The sequence below is a fragment of the Ursus americanus genome, chromosome 16, assembly GCF_024610735.1.
Source record: "Ursus americanus isolate L20-20 chromosome 16, mUrsAme1.1.p, whole genome shotgun sequence".
Lineage (NCBI taxonomy): Eukaryota > Metazoa > Chordata > Mammalia > Carnivora > Ursidae > Ursus > Ursus americanus.
In genome coordinates, this window is record NC_142142.1 from 47,300,800 (window position 1) to 47,324,639 (window position 23,840).

Sequence of the window (23,840 nt, forward strand, 5' to 3'; positions counted from 1 at the left end):
TCATTATCTGGGCTAATCAGGGAACGAAAGACATGAATAATGTAGAAGAACAACACCCGAAACGAAACAAAACAAAAACCTCACTCCTACTTTAAGCAATGTTCCAACCTCTGTCCCCACTAAAACTCTTACGAGAGTTCCTGATGTTTTACCCCGCATGGCTTTCTTCCCTAAGGCTCTGGGTCAGAGTAAGCCCTTCCCCTGGCCTCTCTCTCCAGCTGGCTCAGAAACATAACAGAGCCACAGGGAGCACGGGCAGTCCCTGATGGATGCCTCACTCACCTTTGCACGCTCGGTACCTAGAACAATGTCTGGTTCATTGCCCGTGTTCAACAAATGTTTGTGCCATTGACCTGAGATGATGTCTAACAGAAATATGCTCAACTTCCAGCTTGGGCCCTACCTGCTGACAAGTCACATCATTTCCTCATGAGAAAACAGAGGAAGGTGGATTGGGCCTGCCCTGCTGCCTCTGGGGGACCCCCATCCCTACTTGAGCTCCAGAAATTCTTATTTACATAGAGGATGGTGGGAGTGGTCCCTTCCGAGCCATGCACCTGCCACATTACCATGCCCCTTCTGGTTTTATAAATCAGTAAAGAAATAAGCAATCTTGGAAGACTAAGTGTGCATGACCTATTTATTGACCAATCAAACATTTACGAAGTGCCTGCTAGCCTGTACAGAATAGAAATACTGGTCAAAAAGGCCGTGCTAATGAGTTGCAGAATTCGGGCATATAATGAAAAGGAAACTACTGAAAGAAGTCCATATGTAATCGATGCCCAATTAATGAGCCCGCTAATAAATGCTATGAGACTCCAGGACAGACATCACCATGGTCGGGGAAGTCAGACTTGAAGGGGCCAAAGCCCCACCCCAGCAACAGAAATCCTTTCTCCACTCATGCTCGGCTATCGCAGTAAGTCACCAGTGTGGTCTGAGGCTATGAACTAACTACAGTATTATTTCCTGCTTGTCTTCTGATGAAGCTGATAGCACACAGCAACAGGTCAAAAGCAGAGTAGCAGGAGAAGCAGCAAAAAAAAATCTCTGAGAGCAGCCTACTGAGTAAATGCCAGGTGGCTACACAGATTTAGGCCAAGCTCTGACTGATATTTGGGACACATGCACCTGTCAACAGGAGGCCGGAACATATCCTCCCATTTGCAAGTGCTTTATTTGAACCATACACAGAGATACCTCCAAATAACCTGCAGAAATAAAAGGGGGCTACAGTGCCCATAATCCCTCAAGTCCACAAACCCTGCAGTCATTTTTAAGCCTCTGGGGAGGGCACAGTGATTTTTCTGGCATCAGGTTTATTTTCCCGGTCGTGTTTTGCTCCAGCTAGCGCAGCAATGACGCTGCGTTCCCTGAGCACATATGCACCGACAGATGGTGTCAGAGGACTAGAATCATGCTAACTACTTCAGGGGAGCTGGCTTGGAATGCAAATGCTATCTGCAGAGAAGTTGAACAGGGAACCTCAGAAATGGATCTACGATCGGAACTGCCTCGTAACAGTGACATGTATGCTGCCCAGGAAGCTGAACTGTGTCCCCTGCTGTCGTTCTCACACAGCCGAGTCCCCACCGTCCCACTGTTTACTTGTGTATCTTACCCCTGGAGGATGGGATCCTGACGAGGGAGGGGAGAGATCCTCTTTATCTTTAGATATGCACTCCCCAGCACAATGTGTGCTTGCTAAACGTGTGAGATGGGATTTGATAAATTAATGAATAAATAAATAAACGGCAGTAGAGATGTGGGAAGCACAGTGCTTGGTGACTGTCCTCATCTGAGCAAACACCACCGGGAATGTGGATACAGTGCTGTGTACAAACAGGACTTGCTTCCGACTCTTGGCTCTAAAGCAGCAGCTGACCAGCAGCACGCAGGGCCAAGAGCAGCCAGATGCCCGTGTTTGCTTCCTTCCGCAAAGCCAGCCTACTCGGCGCAGGTCAAATTCACCACGGGAGAAACCAGATGCTAGGATCTCTTTTTTTAAACCGCCCACCTCTCTCTTGCTGCTGGCCCTGTTTCTAAAAGGAGCAAAGGAAGAGAAGGCTTTCTTCTTCGCATTAAACAAGATGATCACTGAGGCCTCCCCACCTCCTTTAGGAACACATCTCATGAGTTCAGCGCAAATAAGGGGAGAAGGGAGAGCCGGTCTGCCCCGACCTACCGTTAACAAAATTAACTTTGGCCCTAACTCAGACAAAAATAATCAAAGAACTGGTCCTGATAACATCAGACTTGAGCAAGCAGAGGTTACAGACTCTTGACATTTTTGCTTTTCAGAGCAATACATTTGCAGAGTACAGAATGTAATTTAACGTCACTAACAAACGTTAGTAAACTAACAAGTTACTTTACCTTGCTGAGTCTATTTTCTCATTTGTAAAATGAAGCAGTTAACCCCAAAGGTCCCTTCCAGGTCTGTTTGTATGAATCCCCAGACCAAATGTGTCAACAGCAAAAGCCGATTGGTTACCAATTAGGACACATTCTGAAATTATTACTCAGGTATTATTATTATTTATTATTATTCACTGTTCTTATCACTCCTTCCATGTCACACACAAAGCAAAGATAGACATGTTGAAGTCTCTAGTTAATTTTTTAGTCATCCTCAATTTATATTTATACAGAGCTGTACTTTGCCAGATCAATAAAATTGGATCATTTGTGATAGCCCCTTGAGAGAGGAAGGACAGAGTATTACTCCTCTTCTATAGATAAGGAAAGTTTAAATAATATGCTGAGGTCAACAGTGATTTGTTGTCAACGATCTAGGGCTATGGAGAGACAATCCACGTCTACTCACAGACTTACATTTCTGGGAGAGCAGCGTGATGTTAAGAGAACAAGTTTCATCAGAGACACTTACTTCAGCTCATTGGTTTCCATGCCCTGGGCGATGGCCATGATGATGCCGCCATGATCTCCCCAAGTATAGTAGTGAGGTCCAGGAAGTGCCTGAAGAGGAAAAGCCAGTGCTGATGCCACTGCCCTGGAGTGACTGGGCAGAAACCATGCACACCCCAGGGGCACACACACGCCCAGACACACACATACACACATGGCAGTGATGCCAACCACGTGAACACAATTTTTCAGTTCCCACATTCACATCCATTCCCTCAGTTGCTCCACACAACCGTGGGCATGGGACAGCGACTTCTCATAGCCCCATTTTTTTCCCCAAATGAAGAAACGAGGTTCGTATTATAAAGTGGCTGACCATAAACAGCAGGGGTAGGAGTCCAGCCCCAATCTCTGACTCTCACCCACCAGAGATTACAATTTAACCCCCTGGAGTTTGAGTTCCACCATGATCGTATAAACCCACGACAGTCCATCCTTCCTGCCAATTACAAGTAAAAACGTTAAACGAAATGTAAAAAAGAGCTGCCCAAGGATGCTGAAAAGGAAAGAAAGTCAGGCGGCCTGTGCCTGAGGAGCCACCACAAGGTTGGGGTTTCCTGGGATGGCTTTGCCTCCGAGGGAAAGTCCCAGTCCTGGAACACCTCAGTCCCAGGTGGATGGCTACACCGTCAACAGAAACCGTTTCTGCATATGGAATCAGGAAACGAAGCCTCTGCAGGCTGGGGAGAATGTGGATGAATTCACAGAAGGGAGAGTATCAAACAAGTCAATCCTCTAACTGTGTGTATGAACTCCCACAAGCCTCACCCCAACCCCTAAACTACACATGTGTGGAACAGACTGAAATCAGCACAGCGAAGGTCTATCGAACGCAATGGAGATTTGCCCTGCCACCCTCGGAATGCAGGAAGGAACCCACGGTCTGAATCTAAGCAGATTCACTGCACGCTATAACAAAAACATCCACATCCTCCACTAGACTGTATGCCACGCATGTCATTCACATGTCCCGGATACAACCCATAATTACTCAACACACACACAGGTCAATAAAACGTGCCCAATTCTCAATGGAAAAGGCAATCAACAGGTACCAACCCCAAGACAGTTCAAATGCTGGAATTACCAAAGACTTGAAAATAATGATCATAACTGTGCCTCATGGGGTAAAGGAAAACACACCCGAAATGAACAAAAGACAAGAATTCTTCCCAGCGAAGTGGAAGCTACTTTTTAAGAGAAGAATTTTAGAACAGAAAAATATAACATGTGAAGTAAGAGATTCACTAATGAGGTCAACAAACAGAATGGAAATGACAGAGGAACTCGTGAACCTGGTGATAAATATGGAACAGTAGAAATTACCCATTCTAAAGAACACACACACAAAAGAATAAAAAGGGGGAAAAAAGCCCCAAAGACTGGGAGGATAATACTGAAAGGTCTAGTGTGTGTAACTTGAGTCCAAGAAGAATAGGAAAAAGGGACCAGAGCAGGGGAAAAAAAAAAAAATTTTTTTTTTTTGAAGAAATAGCGGCTGAAAATTTCCCAAATTTGGTGAAAGACATACATTGATATAGACTCAAGATCAGCCGACCCAAACAGGATAAACGCAAACAAAACCACACCTAGATACATCACAGCAAAACTGCTGAAAACCAAAGATAAGGAAAAAGATCTTGAAGCCTTTCAACAAAATGACGGATTGCGTGCAGGACGGTGATGGCTGAAATGACTGTAGATTTCTCATCACAAACCAGAGAGGCAAGATGACTGTCGCACATCTTTAAAGTTCTGAGAGAAAATCACCATCAAACCAGGATTCTATATCCAACAAACATATCTTCCAGGAATGAAGGTAAAATAAAGAGAAATTAGGGAAAACCAAGAAAATGCATTAACAGTACATCTGCTCAACAAAAAATGCTAAGGAATTCTATCAGGCTGTAGGGAAACTTTCCAGGGGGACACAGGGAGTCTCAGGAATGAAAGAAGGGCAAAAGAAATAGCTGGGTAAATATAAAAGATTGCTTCTTTCCCCTTAAATTCTTTAAAACTGATATAATGATGTAAAGCAAAACAAAAGCAAAAACACTGTCTTGTAGGTTTTTTAATGTATTTCACTGGGATACACAGGGCAGCAATAACAGAAAGGTTAGGGAGAGAGTAAAGGGACTTACATGGATGTAAGGTTTCTAAATTTTATATGGAGTGTTAACATTCTATTAAGAGCAATATTAATTTTAAAAAGACCGTGAACGATTACACATGTTGTAATCCTTAGAGCAACCACTGAAAGAAATATAATCAAAAGATAATACCTAAATAAAAGCAGAATACCGAAACCATCTAAATAATATAGAAAAGTCAGTAGAGGAAGAACAGAGGAATAAAAAATAAAGATCATACACACATACATAAAATCTTGGATAAATCCAACCATATCAGTAATTATGTTAAATGTTAATGGTCTAAGCATTTCCGTTAAAAAGCAAAGCCTTGCAGAATGAATAAAAAAGCAAGACCCTCCTATATGCTCCCTGTAAGAAACAGTTCAAATATAGACACCGGTGGGCAGAAAGTAAAGAGATGGTAAAAGATATACTATTGAAACAGTAAATGAAAAAAGTTTGGAACAATTATTTCAATACTAGGTAAAATAGAGTTCAAGACAAAGATTATCACCATAGATAAAGAGGGATATTTCATAACAATAAAAGGGGCAGGAACAGAAAAGATCATTATAAAATGTGCATGTACTGAATCACAGTCTCAAAATACATAAAGCTAAAATTGACAGGATTTAAAGAAAAACTTGGCAATTCCACGTCATTGGGGATCTTACCACCGTTCACTTAGCAATTACTAGAACTAGTCAAAAAAAAAAAATCAGTAAGAACACAGAAGATCTGAACAGCAGGATGTCGACCACCTTCATATAAATAACACCTTCATATAACTAACACTAAAATCCAACAACAGCAGAATACACATTCCTTCCTAATGCATATGATGTATTCAAGATGGGCCGCATACTGGATTCCAAAGCAAGTCCCAATAAATGTAAAGGGCTCAAAACCCTACAAAGTATATTCTCGGACTACAAGGCAATTAAATTAGAAATCAAACATAGTAAGATATCTAGGGAAATTTCAAATATTTGAAAACTAAACAACCCTTTTCTAAATAACTTACCAAAGACACAAAGCAAAAGGGACATTCTGAAGTAATAAAAATGTTCTGGAATTAAGAAAGTGGTGACGGTTACACATCACATCACTTGGGAATATAGCAAAAAACACCAAACTGTACACTTTAAAGTGGTGAATTTTATGGTATGTGAATTACATCTCAACTTTAAAGAGGGACATTAAGAAATATTCTGAACTGAATGGCAAAAAGTACAACATCTCTAAATTTGTGACAATAGCCAAAGCTGTATTTAGAAGAAAACTTCACAGGTTTAAATGCTTATGTTAGCGGGAAAAAAAAAAAAAAAAAAAAAAAAAAAACATCTAAAATCAATGACCTGAAGTTATACCTTTAAAAAAGCTACAAAAAGAAAAGCTAATTAAATCCAAATAACAAAGGGAAAAGATAATACTTAAGAGCAGAAATCAACAAAATAGAACACAAACGAAACAGACAGAGCCAAAAGCATGTTCTTTGAAAAGATCAATAATATTGACAAACCACTAACTAAACTATTAGGCAAAACAGGAAAAACCCCACAAATCCTCAATATCAGGAATGAAAACAGGTAATCACCACAGACCCTACAGATGTTAAAAAAAAAAAAAGAAGGAAATACCTTGAGTCATTCTAAGACAACAAATTCAATAACTCCAATGAAACTCACCAAAACTGACAAAAGTAGTAGAAAATCTAAACAGTTCTCTATCTGCCAGAGAAACTGAATTTCTAACCAAAACATTCCCAAAAAGAAGACTCCAGGTTCAGATAGTCTCACTGGTGAGTTACTCAAGAAAGAAAAATCACCCCACTTTTACACAAAAGAGGAATCACTGCTCAACTTGTTCAATGACACCAGCCCTACCCTAACACCAAAACTTGAAAAAGACATCACCCCCCCAAAACAAAACAAAACAAACCAGACCAATATCTCTCGTGAATAATGTAAAAATCTTTAACAAACTTAGCCACTCAAACCTAACCTTGCGTAGAAAGGATAATGATATCATAATTAAATAGGGTTTGACCCGGTAATTCAAGGTTCATATAACCATCAAGAATCAATCAATGTAGGGGCGCCTGGGTGGCTCAGTCGTTAAGCGTCTGCCTTCAGCTCAGGGCGTGATCCCAGGGACCTGGGATCGGGCCCTGCATTGGGCTCCCTGCTCCGCTGGGAGCCTGCTTCTTCCTCTCCCACTCCCGCTACTTGTGTTCCCTCTCTCGCTGGCTGTCTCTCTCTCTGTCAAATAAATAAATAAAATCTTTAAAAAATAAATAAATAAATAAATAATTTTAAAAAATAAAAAAAGAATCAATCAATGTAACATACGGTATTACCTACGTGATGGTATGTTATGAGAAGAAATATGTATTTTGGTCTTTGTTCCCAGCTCCTGGTCAGAGCTCCTAAAACCCTTGCAATCTCCTGACTGATCGGGTGACATGGGTCTTACACAGAAGCGCCTATAACCCCGAGAACTTCCAGCATGATAGGAGAGTCTTCTGTTGTAATGAGGCAACTCTTGGTGGACTCCTGGACAGTGCGGGGACTGGTCACCAGAAAGACAAAGTATGATTAGAAGCTTCAAACTTCCAGCCCTGCCTTCTCCACTGAGGAAAGGACAGGGGCTGGAGAGGGAGCTAATAATCAATCATGCCTTTGTGATGAAACCTCCATGAAAAAAAAAAAAATCCCTAAACTGCAAGATTCAAAGAGCTCCCAAGTTGGTGAACACATCCACGTGCTGGGAGGTTAGCACATCTCAATGCCATGGGGACATAAGCTCCCATGCTCAGGATCCTTCCAGACCTTCACCCAGGTGCAGCCTTTATAATATCCTTTATAATATACCAGTGGATGTAAGTAAATATCTCCCTGAGTTCTGCCGCTAGTCTAGCAAATTACTGGACCCAAGAAGGGGGTCATGGGAACCTCCTATTTATAGTCAGAAGTATGGGTGACAACCTGGAACTTGCAGTGAGTGTGTGAAGTGTGGGGTGCGGCAGTCTTATGAGACTGAGCCCCTGACCTGTGCGGTCTGTGCTAACTCCAGCTAGCTACTAGTGTCATGACTGAAATACAGGACATCCGGTTGGTGTCCAGAGAACTGGAGAATTGCTCACTGTGAGGGGAACCTCCCCCAGCATTTGGTATCAAAAGTATTCTGAGAGTAAAGGAAAAGAGGGGTTTTTAAAAAATTATATACCATATTACATAGTGCTATATTATTACATATTAGGGAAGGGAAGAAAAGGAAGAGAGGGAAAGAAAGAAAAGACATAAAGATCAGAAAGGAAGAAATAAAACGGGTCCCTATTTGCAGATGACATGATCTTTTACATAGAATCTACAAACATTACTGAATTATTTTAGCAGAGTTGCAGAATACAAGGTTAATAGGTAAAAATCAACTGTATTCTTACATACTATAGCAAAAATTGGAAAGTAAACTTGAAAGAAAATTCCATTTACAATAATACTGAAAAATTTTTAAAATACCTAGGAATAAAACTAACAAAAGATAGATACAAGGCCTCCACACTGAAATCTAAAACACATCGCTCAGTGAGATTTAAAAGGAAATGAAGAAATATACTACATTCGTGGATCAGAAGACTCAGTAGTGCTAAGATGTCAATTTCCCCCAAATTCATCTAAAATTCAATGCAATCCCAGTCAAAATCCCAGCAGGTGTTGTAGAAATTGACAAGCTGATTCTAAAATGTTGTGGATACACAAAGGATCTGGAACAGTCAAAGAAATTATTAAGAAGAACAAACTCAGGGGGCGCCTAGGTGGCTCGTCGGTTAAGCAAACGACTCTTGGTTTCAGCTCAGGTCGTGACCTCAGGGTCATGAGATCGAGCCCCAGGTTGGGCTCCAGGCTTAGTTCAGAGTCTCCATGGACTCTCTCTCCCTCTCTTTCTGCCCCTCTCCCCCACTCGCTCGCTCTCGCTCTCCTTCCCTCTAAAATAAATAAGTAAATCTTAAAAAAAAGAAGAAGAAGAACAATGTTGGGAGACTTACCTACTTGATCCCAACACTTACCGTTAAGTCTCCCATAATCAAGACAGTTTGGTACAGGTGAAAAGACAGACATTCAGATGCATGCAGCAGAATAGAAAGTCCTGAAATACATCCATGCATATATGGCCAACTCATTTTCAAACAGGCACGCAGTCAATTCAAGGGGGGAAAGAAGTCTTTTGCAGTAAGTGGGGCTGGATCATTGCATCTCCACATGGAAAAATGAGTATCAACCCTTCCATCACACCAGATATAAAAATGAACTCAAAATGGATCATAACCCTAACCCACAGCCTTACACTATGAAACTTGGGGGTAAATTTTTGCAATCTGGGGAGGGACAAACATTTCTTAGAACAACAAAGAGCATAAAACACAGAAGAAAAATCCTGATAAATCAGACTTCCGCAAAATTTACCACATTTGCTCTTTGAAAGACACCATTAACAAAATTTTTAAAAAGCAAGCCACAGACTAGGGAAAATACTCATGACACATATATCAAACAAAAGACTTAACTTCAGAATACATTTTTCAAAAAACCTCTTACAGCTCAGTAAGAAGGCAAACAATTCAATTTTTTAAAATAAGTACAAGATTTGGGGCGCCTGGGTGGCACAGCGGTTAAGCGTCTGCCTTCGGCTCAGGGCGTGATCCCGGCGTTATGGGATCGAGTCCCACATCAGGCTCCTCCGCTATGAGCCTGCTTCTTCCTCTCCCACTCTCCCTGCTTGTGTTCCCTCTCTCGCTGGCTGTCTCTATCTCTGTCAAATAAATAAATAAAATCTTTAAAAAACAAACAAACAAACAAATAAATAAATAAATAAATAAATAAATAAATAAATAAAATAAGTACAAGATTTGAACAGACACTTCACAAGATGATTTCTAGATGGCCAATGGGCACATGAAAAGAAGCTCAACACCATTAGTCACCAAGGAAATGCCAATTAAAACCGTAACGAGCTATCATGTGTGCTCATTAAAATGTCTAAAATTAAAAGGACTGGCCATACCAAGTGTTGGTGTGGACCTGAAGCTATTAGAACTCTCAGACACCGCTGGTAGAAATGTAAAATGATACATCCACTTTGGAAAACAATTTGGTCATTCCTTAAAAAAAGTGAAACATAGACCCACCAAGCTGCCCAGTCATTCCATTCTGAGGTATCTACCCAAAAGAATTAAAAATATATGTCTATCTAAAAAAAAAAAAGCACGTAATTAAGTATTTATAATAGCTATACTTACAATCAGCAAAAACTGGAATGCCCATCAACAGATGAAAGGAAAAACAAAGTCCAGAATATCCCTACAAGGGGATACTAATCAACAGTAAAATGGAAGAGAACCACGGATACAGGAAACAGCACAAATGAACCTCAAAGCCATGATGAGTGCCAGAGGCCCGGCAAAAAGATGGTGTATTATGAGTCCATTTATATAAAATTCTAGAAAATGCTAACTAATCATCTGGCAGAGACGAGGTAAAGAGAAGGATGGATTACAAGGGGGAACGAAGAGGCTTTTGGGAGTGATGGAAATGCTTGTTGTCTTCATTGTGGTGTTGGTGACGGTGTAGCGATGGTGACCAATTCCGATCAAACTGTACACTTTAAATAGGCAGGTGTCTCATAAAGTTGTTAAGGAAGACAAGCGCAGAAAAGGAACTCAGGAGCGGAGAATTTGCACAACTCATTAGTAGCGGAAGGGGAACCAGAATTCTAGTCATTGATTTTCTAGACAGCCTCTGTCCACCGCATCCTACCTCACCCTTCCCCTGCCTGTGCCCCTCACGCCGCAGGCTGTCCCTCTCAATGTGAACGCTGCTGCCCAAGGGGACTCACACGCCCACTCGCACAGACACGGTCTCGACCTTCTCCTCCCCTACTTAGCTCCCTGCTCTTTCCAAAAATAAGGTCCCTTGTGCAATGGCTGCTTCTTGGCAGGCGTGAAGCAGGCCTGGCAGGAGGCACGGACAGCTGCCCCAGTATCGGCCAGACGATACCACTTCACTGGTGGAGGAACAAGACCCTGCTTTCTCCCCAGAAGGAAATCACTTGCAGATGTTCAAATCCCAGATTACACCAACATCAGAAGGTCCAAACAAACCACACGCCTATCTGCTGAGGAGAGAACACCCAATTTCAAAAGGAATGTCCGGCTCCAATGAAGAGAAAAGCAGCTGCTTAATCCTGCCCATGGGGGCAGAGCAAGGATGCCCCCCAAACTCCAAACTGTTCACCCTTTTTGACTACCGGGCCTTAACAACATCTTTCATCTGAATATGTAATTATGGTCTCCACCATACTGGCCAGTTCTTAATGTAGGCACACACACAATGTCTGGCTCCCAGATCCCTCAGCCTGAGGGACGAGAAGCCCTACCTCACAGGAGATAAGATATGTGATAGGTCTCTGTCAACTGCACAGAGCCAAACAAATGTTGGGTATTATTAATGCTTTACACATTACATATTAAATATAAATGTGTATACACTGCGTTCCCAATAGGAAGCACCATGACGGGCACCTGGGTGGCTCCGTCAGTTAAGCGGCTGCCTTGGGCTCAGGTCATGATCCCAGGGTTCTGGAATGGAGCCCTGCATCAAGCTCCTTGCTCCGAGGAGAGCCTGCTTCTCCCTCTGCCTGCCACTCCTCCTGCTTGTGCTCTGTCTCTCTCTCTCTCTGACCAGTAAATAAACTTAAAAATCCTTAAAAAAAAAAAAAAAAAAAAAAGCAGCACCATGAGGCTGGCTGGCTCTTCTGAGAACCACATCCTTCCTGACATCACACTCCGCCTCCAAAAGGTGCTCAATTAAATTCTTCTCCCGTGATCTGCTGAGTTCTCCAGGTGGCTCCCTGCACATGCAGCGGAGCACCCCTAAAACCAACGCCCACAGAATGAGACCAGATGTACTTCCCTTGGCCTTCGTAAGTCATGGGAGGCTGATGAAAGCATTTTTTTTAAACAAGTTTGGCAGTTCTCTAAGGTCCAAGGCCTAATGAGCGTTCAGGGAGCACAGAACTAGCTCCACTCTCAGAACTGGTATCAGCAGTGCCTAAGGACCCAAGCAGCTCCGCAGGCTTAAGGCAAAAACCGTCTTCCTTCATGGCACGGAGTGAAATGGAAGGGCCGGCCCAGCCCCCTGAGGAGAGGCTTGACTTCCATTTCATTACGACACAACAGTGAACGGCCAGTTTCACACAGATACCAGTACGAACACGCGGTCATTTGCTGACAGATTCTGCAAACAGTTACACGGCAGCCACGCCACGCCAGGCCCTGCGAGGTTCTAGGGCTAAAGAAGTGAAGCAAGGAGACATTGCTTTGTCCTCCTGGAGCATTCGGTTAAATTTACAGTCGTGGGGGGGGAAGAGAGAAGGTCTGGTTTTGATTCAAAGGAATATTTTTGGCAACATCGTGAGCCCACGTTACAAGGTGCGAACACAAAATCAGTCCAGCTGACGCTCACGTGTGGCTTTGGGTACCTTTCTTTAATTTTACAGCCACACTTGGCGCCACTGGCCTCAACACAGGCCACACGTGTTCCTGAAATGGGGAGGCACGACCATGTTCTCCGACAAACCAGAACCCGGGCTGGGGGCTGGGGGTGGAGGGTGGGGGCCGGGGGTGGGGGGTGGGGAGCTGACCTCTCGCCACCGGGCTCCCGCACTGCTAGAGATGTACACGTTCGTCTTGCTTGCCAAGTTCTTTCCCACCGAACCTAAGACGCAAGAGGAGTCATTACTTTTCATTTCAAGAAGAGGTCAGATACTCACCTTGCCCAACCAGAAATTCTGAACTAAATTCAAAACCACAAACAGCCGTGGTTACGGCAGAGGTCGGTGGTCACCGCGCACTCGGCTGCGCATAACTGAAGAGCGTAGCCCCGAAGCGGGGGGACAAGCATCGCGGACTTACCAGTGGCGATGATGAGCCCGGGCGCGGACTCCTTGGACAGGATGGGCATCCTCCGGAGCTGGAGGCTGAGCAGCTGACTGAGCCGCTGGGCCAGGTGGAGGGAGCAGCCCTGGGCGAGCTACGGGACACAAGTTCCAGACACTGTCAGCACGTGGCAGGATCCCTCCAGCTCCCCCCAAACGCTGCGGCCTGGGTGCAGACTGCGGCCACACACACACAGAAAGGAAATCTGGCCCAAAGGAACCCAGACTCAAGGCCCAGCTGTCCCCCACGGCCTCCCGGGGGGATATGATTATCGGAACCACATAAATGCCTCTCCCTGCAGAAAAGAGAAAAATACGAGTCAAAAAATTCCTCCTGAGACTCTCAGAGAAGAGCACTCAGAAATCTGGGTCCACTCAAGCAGATGGAAAGCTATCCCTCCTTCCTTTTACCCAGATACTCTCACATGACTCGGCGCGAAAGAGGAACGAAATGATGTCGTGGGACTTATCTTTTAAGTCCGTAGAGATCTATTTCAAATACGATGTAAGCAATGCCGTCAGAGGAAAAACCAAGAGTCAGAAGTCGTCAAGTCTCACTGATAAGCTCCCAGATGTACCCCGTATGAGACAGAAACACCAAGAAGCCACATTAAAACAGATTGTAAAGTAGTCAGCGTTTGTACAAAGCACCAACTCTGCTGTGTCCACAAGTCATTCAAACCGGCCTCTGCCACTTGCGTTCGGATTTTAAGAGTTCTGCAAACAGCGCTGTTTGCTGGGTGGTCATGCCTGATTCTCTGGCCCAGAATGTGATTGTCAAATGGGACTCAGCCTCGTCGGGTGGTCTAGACAGGGTAACTCCGTGTGCTTAGGTGACAGGCAAAAACTGACCTGGTTTTGCTACATTTCCTTACTTTTATAGTGGAAGGCTCTCTCTAGCAAATGTCCATCTTGCTAGCATCGCAGTTTCGCAAATGAAAACTGGAGCAAATTAGGTTGGGTCTCAAAGAAAGATTTGCCAACTAATCTGTTCTTTCACCACGTTAAATCACAGGTAGAAACTAAAAGCTCACCAGACGTTGTACAGTTCACACCCAAAAAGGCAGGCCACCCCCATCCACACAGGCTCATGCACAGCTTCCAAAAATCTCACAGCCACTCCAGGATCAAGCGGCACCTATGTATTTGTGTTTATCTCCTTATAACCTGCCTCTTCCCAAGTCAGACTTGTACTAAGGCAACACCTGTTGACAAATAGGGAAGAGTAATCAAGAAGTCACGGACAGCAAGAGTCTCCAAAAAACATTTTCCCAGTGTCCACATCATGGACAGACAAAATTCAAAAATCCAAAAGATCAGGTAATTGTCTAACTAAATGCTGCAGTTTTCCCCAAATTTACTACTGCTTGATTTTTTCGGAGTTCCTTCTGCCTACCCACCTTATATACCCCAGATCCCTTAGGTGAGGCAAAAAGGGAGGTGTGGGGTCTCATATAAAACCAAGGAACTGAATTCACAGAATGTTCTTCTGAGGGATAGGAACAGAGCGGCTGAGGCAAGTGGGAACACTTACTGAGGCCAAATAATACATTTTAGTATTCTCAGCTTTTCAGATGGAGCCAGAGATCGGGAAAATTGGAGAATCCTAAATTACATTCGGGAAGACATTAAAAAATATATATATTGCCGCAGAAATAAAAAACTTTCATCAGAGTTTCCCAAACTTTCTTGCTTCGCAGCACAATTAGTATCCCCATAAATTTTTTATAACAGCTTCAAGCCAGAAGAACTACCAACATGTATTGTTTTACATGGTTAAGACAAAACAACTTAATAAGTAGACATGTCCTAATAACTTAGCAGCAGTTCAAAATAATAGCATATGTGCACATGTAGATATATATATGTGTGTGTGTGTGTGTGTGTGTGTGTGTATATACACACACACAGAAAAAGAGAAGGAGAGAAAACAAAATTTGTATTTCACTCTTCAATAACCACAATTATTTAATACGGGATGTGTGCACCTGCTGGGTGCCACGAACCTTCTCAAAGTTTAGAATCATATTAGATCCCACCACTGTCAATTCCCGTTCCACCCTGATTTTCTCACTTGATTTTCATCTCCTCAACTGCTAGGAAATCCAGCTTCACAAAGACAGGATGCCTTCCAAAGAAGTTCAGCATGAACTCATGTTGAAACTAGGAACTAAACTCAAGATGGTACTTCCCATGATGACCAATAAATATCAAGTATCTTGTGTTTCCCTCAAAAATTTAAAACATCCCAGAGCACCCCTGGGAGTTCCCTGCAGCACCCTTAGGTGCCCTGGTGCTGAGTTTGGGAACCGTCAAGGGTAGCACGACAGGTAAAAATTTGTATGAAAAACCCAAACAAAGTGAAAGCATCTCTACCTCACAGTTGATTTTTTCTCCATATCCTGTGAAGGCTGGAGCCTGAAGGAACTCCCAGGTACCCCCTTTGTCAAAGGTGATGACTGATCTCATGTTCTCCTCATTCATAGAACCGTTAATCAGAGTAGCAATGTAGACTCCTTGCAACCCTTCCACGCGGTGGAAGTCAGCGAACGGCTCATTTGCAAAATACCTACAGTAAGAGAAAATAAATAGCTGTGAACCTAAGCCAATATTTTCTTGGTATGTTTTTATTGTAAATAAAGTAAAATTTAACTGTTGGAAAGTACAGGATTTGGTGGCATTGAGCACATTCCCAATGTTGTGTTGTACCAGCATCACGATCTCGTTCCAGAACGTGTTCCTCATCTCAAGAAGAAACCCTGTACCCACCGGCAGTCATTCGCCCTTTCCCCTGCCCACCCCAGGCCCTGGCCAACCACCACCGAGTTTTCAGTTGCTACGGATTTGCCCATTCTGGGTACTTCATATACATGGAAACAGGCCTTTTATATGGTTCCTCTCCCACAGCATCACATTTTCAAGGTTCACCCATATTATCACACAAATCAGTCTTCCATTCCCTTTCACAGATGAAGAGGCTTCTCTTTTTTTTTTTCTTAAGCGTGATTGTGGTTTACGTTGAAGGCCAAGATGAGGATCGGATCAATAACCCCTCGCAGGGAGTTCAGAATGCTGACTACAACACACGGAGCTGATGACAGAGTCACAGCTATCTCTTCACTGACGCATTCACCCCAAATCCTCCAGGGAGCCTCAACAGACAGGAAACGGTAAGCCAGGCTTGCCAGACGCTAATCAAAGCACTGGGGCTTACAAGCCACAGGAACACAGCGCTAAGGGTTCTCCGGCCACTGTCCATGCGCTCACGACTCATTATCCAGCTCCCTGATCAGACCGCAGCCCATAAGGTTCCTCTCAGAAAGCAGAACAGAATGCCCAGCCAAGGGAAGAGGAGAGAGAGCGAGGATGGTTCTAGAAGCTTGAGATTATACTTGTTAACAGTGGCACAGCGAATAAGCCCCTCCCAGGGCCTTAACTACTATGCTGGGATACTGACTTCACTGGGAAGCAGTTTTGCCCTGAAATGGTCCACACATTACAAATGGAACGGATCTCTGAGAAGTGCTAACCAGAGTTCACACATGGCTTCTAAAACTGGACGTGCGTCCTTTTTATTTAGAAGGGTTCTGAGCCACTGGGCTTTGTAAAAAAAAAAAATTTTTTTAATTAAAAAAAAAATCATAAAACTGCTTTTTTCCATTATCTGCTGTACAAATCTTGAGCTGGAGGAGTGTTCTGTCTCCTCAGACAGAAAGAAGCACACTACAAGCTCTGAGGCAGAAAAGGAAATTTTTTAAAAAGCACTAACAAAGCTACTTCAGACTGAGAGACTGACCAAAATCCTAAATAAGATACTGGTGCTGAGACCAAATTTTCTGGCATGTGGTTTCCTTAGGTCTACTGGAGTTATTTTTCAGTCACGTCCTTAGAAATCGGTTGAAGGTCTATCATCCACCTGCCCTCTGTTCACCTCAGCAATCCTGCGTTGGATCCCATCATCATGAAGCTGCCACCATCAGGTTTGACGGCTTCCTTCAAACATGCGGGAGGGTCTGGCTTTCTCTCACCAAGACGAGCTCTGCTTCTTCCCTGTGGTCACTCTCCTGGATTTTGTCTTTCAGTTCCAAAGTTCCAGAAACTTGTCCTCTGTGCCTCACATGCTCCCCAGACTATCCTGTCAGCTCCCCTGTGGCCCTGTGACAATTCACCTCATCCTAAGGACCCTCTCTTCATCCATTTTTCTTACATTTCCTCTCACTGGCCCTCACAACAGCACTTGTCCCCTGCTCCCCAGGGCCCCTGGGCCACCCTCCTGCAGAACCCAAGCCCACCTCGCCCCACGTAGCCTGGTGGCTGTCTTCCTCAGATGCCCCGCCGGGCCTGACATGTCTCCACACCTGGTCCTCCATCCAGACACCACTTTCCATGAGATTTCTATTCGGCACATCTCCCCAATGCCAGGGGCACCCCCACACCCCTGTTAGGAATTCTTTCTCCGGTCCTCTAAGCAAATTAGGACCGGTTGCTTGGCACCACCCTTTCCTATCGAGTTCAAAGAACAACTCATTTCGAATACCACAGAAGTGCTGTGTTGTTGTTTTTGTCCCAAATCAGCCTGCCCTCGTAATCTGCTAATTCCCCCTTATCCTATTTCACCTTGCTGCGATGCAGAAGCAGGTGACAAAAGTTCACTCAGACGAGCCCCTGTGAAGATCTCCAGTCCCTGACATGAAGTCTGAAGAAAACAAGCAGGCTGAGCCTACGCGGGTCTGTGAACATAGACATAAATCTATTTCCAGTTTCCTAACTGGATTGTACACTCAGGCAGGGCAGGGGTCGACCTTTGTGACCAGAGGAAGGGCCGTGGGCATCTATGAGAGGGCCACATGGTCACCTAACTGGGCTTACTACTTCCTGGGGTGTTCTGGCTCCAGCCCTGCCCTGTCACGAGATACCCACCCCAAACACCCAACAAATGCAGAGGGTACGGAAACCTTTGGCAAGCTGTGATTTAGCCGCTCCATAGCCAGAGGCTCTCAAATGTGGGGGAAAAAAAATCAGAAAGGCTTGAGGAATCATGGCTCACGATTTTGATTATTAAAAAAGTAAGGAGAACATTATTCACCCATAAAAAGGAATGAGGCACTAACACAGGCTTCCTGTGGACCAACCCTGAACACATTATGCAAGGTGCAAGAGGCCAGACCCAAAGGTCACATATTATGCTGTGATTCTGTTTACACAGAATATCCAGAGAAGATAAATCCATGGAAACAGAAAGGAGATTAGTGGCTGCCAGGGGTTGGGGGGGCGTGGTGGGGAGGGGAGACGGGGGCCAGAAACTGCTTAGAGGCAAGGGGTTTCTTTCGGGGAAGTGAAAATATTTTGGAATTAGATGAAAGCTAAAGTTGCACAACACTGTGAATGCCCTAAATGCCACCGAGTTGTTCACTTTAAAATGGTCAAGCTAATGTTCTGTGAATTTGACATCAATAAATTACTTGGAAAAAAAAAAAAAAAAAACGAAAAGGACGCAGGAGCCAGCCCAAAGAGGCTGCCACTGGCCAAACCAGAAAAACCTGAGGCTGAACCATGGTAGGAATGGTTTACAACAAATTAACACGCACTGAATAATAAATAACTCTTGAGTCTATACCGGGAGTGGAAAAAAAAGTAAGGCATAAAATAGGACATACTTCCAAAAGCACCAAAACAGGGCGTGGAAAAGCACTGTCAGAGACCAGGCAGAAAGTTCTCCCCTCAGGTCCTGGTAAAGTCCAAACCCGAGGTCCTGCTCTTCCCCTTGACACCTGCTCCTCACCCAGCCCTCCCCGACTCCCTGACTCAGCCCACGGCCGTCACGCTGCCAGCTGTTCAGCCCAAGCAGCTGTGGGCCCTTGACTCTCCACAGCCAAGCAGCAAATCTACCAGCAAACCATCAGAATTTGCCCATTTCCATCATCTTTACCACTGCTGCCCTGGGCCCAGGCAACAGCAATCCCCACGGGCCTGCATTTCCATCACACTCCCACAGCCAGGCTTCCTGCTCCCCCTCTCGCTCCTCTCTGCGAGTCTACTTTGCACACAGCATTGACGATGGCTTCTTTAAATCATAGGTCACCTGAGCGTTCGTCTGAAATTACCCATAACAACGTCCATTTATGTGTCATGTGCTTTCCTTTATATCATGCAGGTCACGATTTTTTCAATGGTTAAAAAAAAAATTTAACAGGTTAAATCAGATGATATCTGTCTTCTGGTCAAAACCCTCCATATTCCACTTAGAAGAAAAAAAAGTAAGTTCCTTCCATGCCCTTGAAGGCCTTATACAATCGGAGCCCCGCTCTCTCAGATCCTGTCTCTTGGGTTCTCTCCCTCCTCCTCTAGCTGTTGGATCCACGCTGGCCTCCTCGCTGCTCCTAAAATAAACCAACAGTCTAACCTCAGAGCCTCCGAGCATGCTGTTCCCTCTGCCTGCAGTGCCCTTCCCCAGGCATCCCTCCTTCACGTAACTCAGGCAGGCACCTGCTGAAATATCTCCATCCTACAACAGCCTTCCATGACCAACTTGTACGAAGTAACACGCTCCTAATGCCCTGTCCTCTGAACTTGGTTCCCTCTGCTTCCCAACACTCACCACCACCAGGCACATTACACATCTGTTTATGTTCTGTCTTCCCCCAATGAGAACAAAAGCTCCACGGAACAGGGACCCTATTTTGACTTTTCATGGCTGGACACATTATCTCATCGCTGTGCCTGGAACGAGAGCTGGCCCAGAGCGGCAGCGTCCTTGTTGAAAGCGCTGGTGACTGAATCAGTCACTAGCATGACGAGGGACCGTGGATGGCAATGCCACGCCCCGTGACCTGGTGGTCATGGCCTCGGAGCCAGACCTTGCTGCCCACCAGCCAGCTCCAGCAGACGGCTCCTGCCGAGAGCAGAGAGTGAGTCTCACCACAGTCAGACGCCTCACAGAAGACAATGAGAATAAATGCCCTCCTGGCCCTCAAGGGTCACGGGCTATTCACCCCTTCCGAACCCCGGACTCCTGTGCAGCCCACAGAACGTCCATTACAACAAAACAACTCCAACACAGGATGTCCTGTTAAGGATGGATAACACTGGTGTCTTTGCACAGACACCCACAGAGCAGTATCTGCAATTACAATAAGAGAAAAAAAAATGCCAATGCACCTGAGGCACTTGGAGACAAGGCCCCCAGGACGCCCCCCACGCCAGCTTGCCCTAAGCTGACACTTTCCAAGTGCCTTGTCCCACTGGCTCAGAGACCACAGAGCCAGACAACCGAAGAGAAGGAACCCAGGGAGTGGCTGACACCGGGGCTGTGACGCTAAAGGTCACCCGGAGCAGCCGTGCTAAGCCTCACATCCAAACCACCTGGAGGGCTTTGCAAAACCTTCGGAGCCCAGCCCCACCCCAAACTGGGTAAACCACACTCCAGACAGCGGGGTGTCTGGCAACTCGCCAGTGGAACCCAAACGCACAGCTAAGGCTGAAGAGCGCCCAGCCTGAGGGTGCGGGTGATGCTGACGTGAGACAGCGGGCGAGGGACCCCTGGGTTCCTTACCTCACCAGCGTGTCGCCGCCCGCCCCTCCTGGGCTGTAATAGAGCACATTCTCCAAGGACAGGGAGAACTTCAGCCCCTCGGCCTCCGAGATGTATAAGTTGGTGCGGTTGTTACTGTGACTGACGCACACGAACACCTGGTCCTCGGACGCATCTGCGATGTAATATTCCTTTGGAATCAAAAGTCGAAAAACGTACACAAGTCAAAAAACACACTTGTGCAGTGGGGTTTCCCTACGCACACTGATATAATGATTTCCAAATGTCCCAGTGACAGGTATGGGCCCGGAGCCCACAGACAGCTTCCCAAATCCTGGTAAAACTTGGCCAACTTTCTCTTTGGAGGAGCTAAGGCCACCGTGTAGCTGGAACAAGCCGCTTCCTGGCAAATGCGGCCCAAAAGGGGGCTACCAAACTCCATAAACCTAAAATCTTCAGTTTAGTCCATAATATCTCCTTCTTTTTCCCATGAGGTCTATCATTAGTACCAAGTATAATATACACTAATGTGCATTTCCTTTCCTTTCATTTACTCTAAGATACTAAAGGAAGCTGGAAGCCGTACAAAGCAAAGAACAGACAAGAATGTTCCCCACCTGAGCTCCCAATCCTCCACCACACCCACTGCTAGTGGCAAGGCCTTCAAATGCCACCTCTTGCCTGTGGGCACTTCTCTGATGACCCCAGCCCACCAGGATCCTTCCTATTGATCTCTACGTTATCAAACATGCAAAAGCAGCCAGGCATTTGACTATATATGGTTTCTTCCTCTGCTCAGTCCTCTGTGTCTGCAACCTGTATGTTTCTAAAAGGGTGGGACCCAGCTCTTAACCCCTTTTGCAAGCTAGCTGACTACTGTAAGCAACAGAGCAGGTCCTGAACAAACAACTCACGGTCACCAGCTCCCCATTCCTTCAGTACTGACCCCCTGAGCCCACTGACTCTGGTCCCAAACCTCTCTGCCCATCCGTCTCCGTGTAAAGCAAATTAAGGCTCCCGTCCAGCTGCACTTTGAACAGTGAAGAGGGAAAAAAAAACAGACCAAGATGCCCAAAGCACAATGGTTCTCTCTAGGGACCTATCTAGAAAGTGACTTCAGGGAGCCTCCATTAAAGATCTATCTACCCAGAAGGATGGACCTGCAACACCCTTCCCCTAACCCCTGCACACGGGCAATAACACTTCTTTCCACCCCCAAGCGGACCACACTCACATTAATAGGATGTCTTGTGACAAACTGGGCTGCTCGCATGGGCTTCCTGCCAAAGGAGACCCAGAGCTGGACAGAAGATGGCTGTGGAATGCCCCAGAGATGCTGCCAAGGAAGAGGAGGGAAAAAAAGTTAATGGTGCCACATTACAGCCACTCCAAATAAGTGAAAAAGGAAAGAGAAGTGTCAGACCCCCTCCACTTCTACCCAAAACATGAAACACAGGGTGACTGCAAATGCACATTTTTGCGACGTCCGTGCTCGCTCCACAGCTCGGGCTGCACTCGCTTGATCCCGGACACCTGGTCTGCAACAGGTGTTTGACACTCCCGAACACCAGATGAGGACAGAGGACAAACAGGACTGCGGCTGAAGCTGGGTGTGGGAGGGGGATGGACGTTTAACCGGGCCGCTCCCAAACGTGCCCAGGGCGAGGTCAGCCACACACCGCGCGTATAAAACTCAGTCCCTTGTTCTTTCCTTCCTATTTTCAGGTTACAAGGATACTCGAATTCAAGGGCTTTAACACAAAGAGCTGAGGGAATTTTCACTGATTCTCTTTTGCGACCTTTGAATACTTCTCACTGATGAACGTTTTTGCTGGAATCTATTTTCTTCGGGAGGGCATAGGGCATCACACATGATGTGGGCCCCGTCACGTTATGTTTTAGAGATACTGGAGCACAGCTGGAATCTCGAAAATGTGTACAAAAGCACTAGACTAAGAGCTGGCTGTACCACCTCGGGAAGTCACTAAGCCTCTCTAGATCTCAATTTATTCATCTATAAAACTCAGAAGCTGATTAGGCTTGGGACTTCTCTGTCGATGGGTTTCAAGGGTCCAGGCCCCCTGTAAATACACAGGTGGATAGATGCCCCCATTCACCCTGCCAGGGAGGGTACACAACCCTTACCAGATCCCCAAAAGGGCCAATGCTTCAAAAAAAGGATAAGAACCACCGTAAAGGCTCAGTGTGGGTTTTTCCAGTTCTGAAAGTATGGGACTGCGAACTGAAGTCAAATGGTGCATATCTCTCCAGACAGAAAGGGACAAATGCCGTCACGTGGACATAATCACACACATGACTGTTAAGCTGATCAGAATATTGGGATCGCCAGCCAGAAGGGGTTCATTTGGCTTCATTTATCCTTGACCATGTTGCTACTGTTTACTATAGATTTTAAATTCCTATGAAGTAAGAAACATACCTATTTCTCTTAACTATAATACAACTGAATCCCCTATGCTAATATATGCCCAATAAACACTCTGTGAAGAGCGAGCTGATGGACGTGAAGTTACTCTTGATTCATCTGAGCAGTAAATACACACACACACACACACACACACACACACATATTCAAACAAATGGTCAAAAGTGGTCTGTTTAAAAGAAGCCAGGTAGGGAGGTCCAAAAGACTGCCTTTCCAAAATGGCACACGGAAAACCACGGTAAGAGCTTGTACTCAATATGGGACCACACGAAACGATGGATCTATTAAAAATGCAAAACATATTACCTGGATGAGAAAACAGTGCCCAGCAAAACTGTTAGGCATAGATCCCAAAAGCCCTCCTTAAGTCAATAAAATTTTATAGCTATTTATAAAGGTCAGAGGATCCGTGTAAGTTACCCTCTATAAATCCCTATAAATATACATGAATAAACAGATGTCCGTGAAACACCCACTTTGATACTTTATACTTTTTCACTACTTCCCACTGTGGTTAAACCTTAGAAAGGAGCCACCTTCCTCAGCGACACGGGGGCCATAATTAGTTAAGCATTCTTAACAAGTGCTGTTGGTTGGCACGAGAATTGAGAATTCATACCAAGGCCAGTCTTCCTCCACAGATGCAAAAGTCACAGAGTACAGAGGTCGTAAGAAACTCAAAACAAACCAAAAAACAAAAACAAAACAAAAAAAAAGAAACCTCAAAACACATCCCTCTCCTTTCCTTCTGGGACAATAATTCCTAAGCCCGGACAATTCAGGCTCGCCCCTAAGGAGTTACTGT

At 45.0% G+C, this 23,840-nt stretch overlaps 1 protein-coding gene across 1 annotated transcript in view; it reads right to left on the minus strand.

The window, feature by feature from the left end:
* Positions 1-23,840, minus strand: part of SORL1 (sortilin related receptor 1) — a 152,029-nt gene that overhangs the window by 85,002 nt on the left and 43,187 nt on the right. The window contains exons 7-12 of the mRNA XM_045797999.2: positions 21,824-21,925; positions 20,611-20,780; positions 15,435-15,627; positions 13,036-13,153; positions 12,765-12,838; positions 2,894-2,982 (exon numbers count right to left, since the gene is read on the minus strand). Coding sequence (XP_045653955.1) covers positions 2,894-2,982; positions 12,765-12,838; positions 13,036-13,153; positions 15,435-15,627; positions 20,611-20,780; positions 21,824-21,925 — 746 coding nt within the window. The remainder of the gene's footprint in view (positions 1-2,893; positions 2,983-12,764; positions 12,839-13,035; positions 13,154-15,434; positions 15,628-20,610; positions 20,781-21,823; positions 21,926-23,840) is intronic.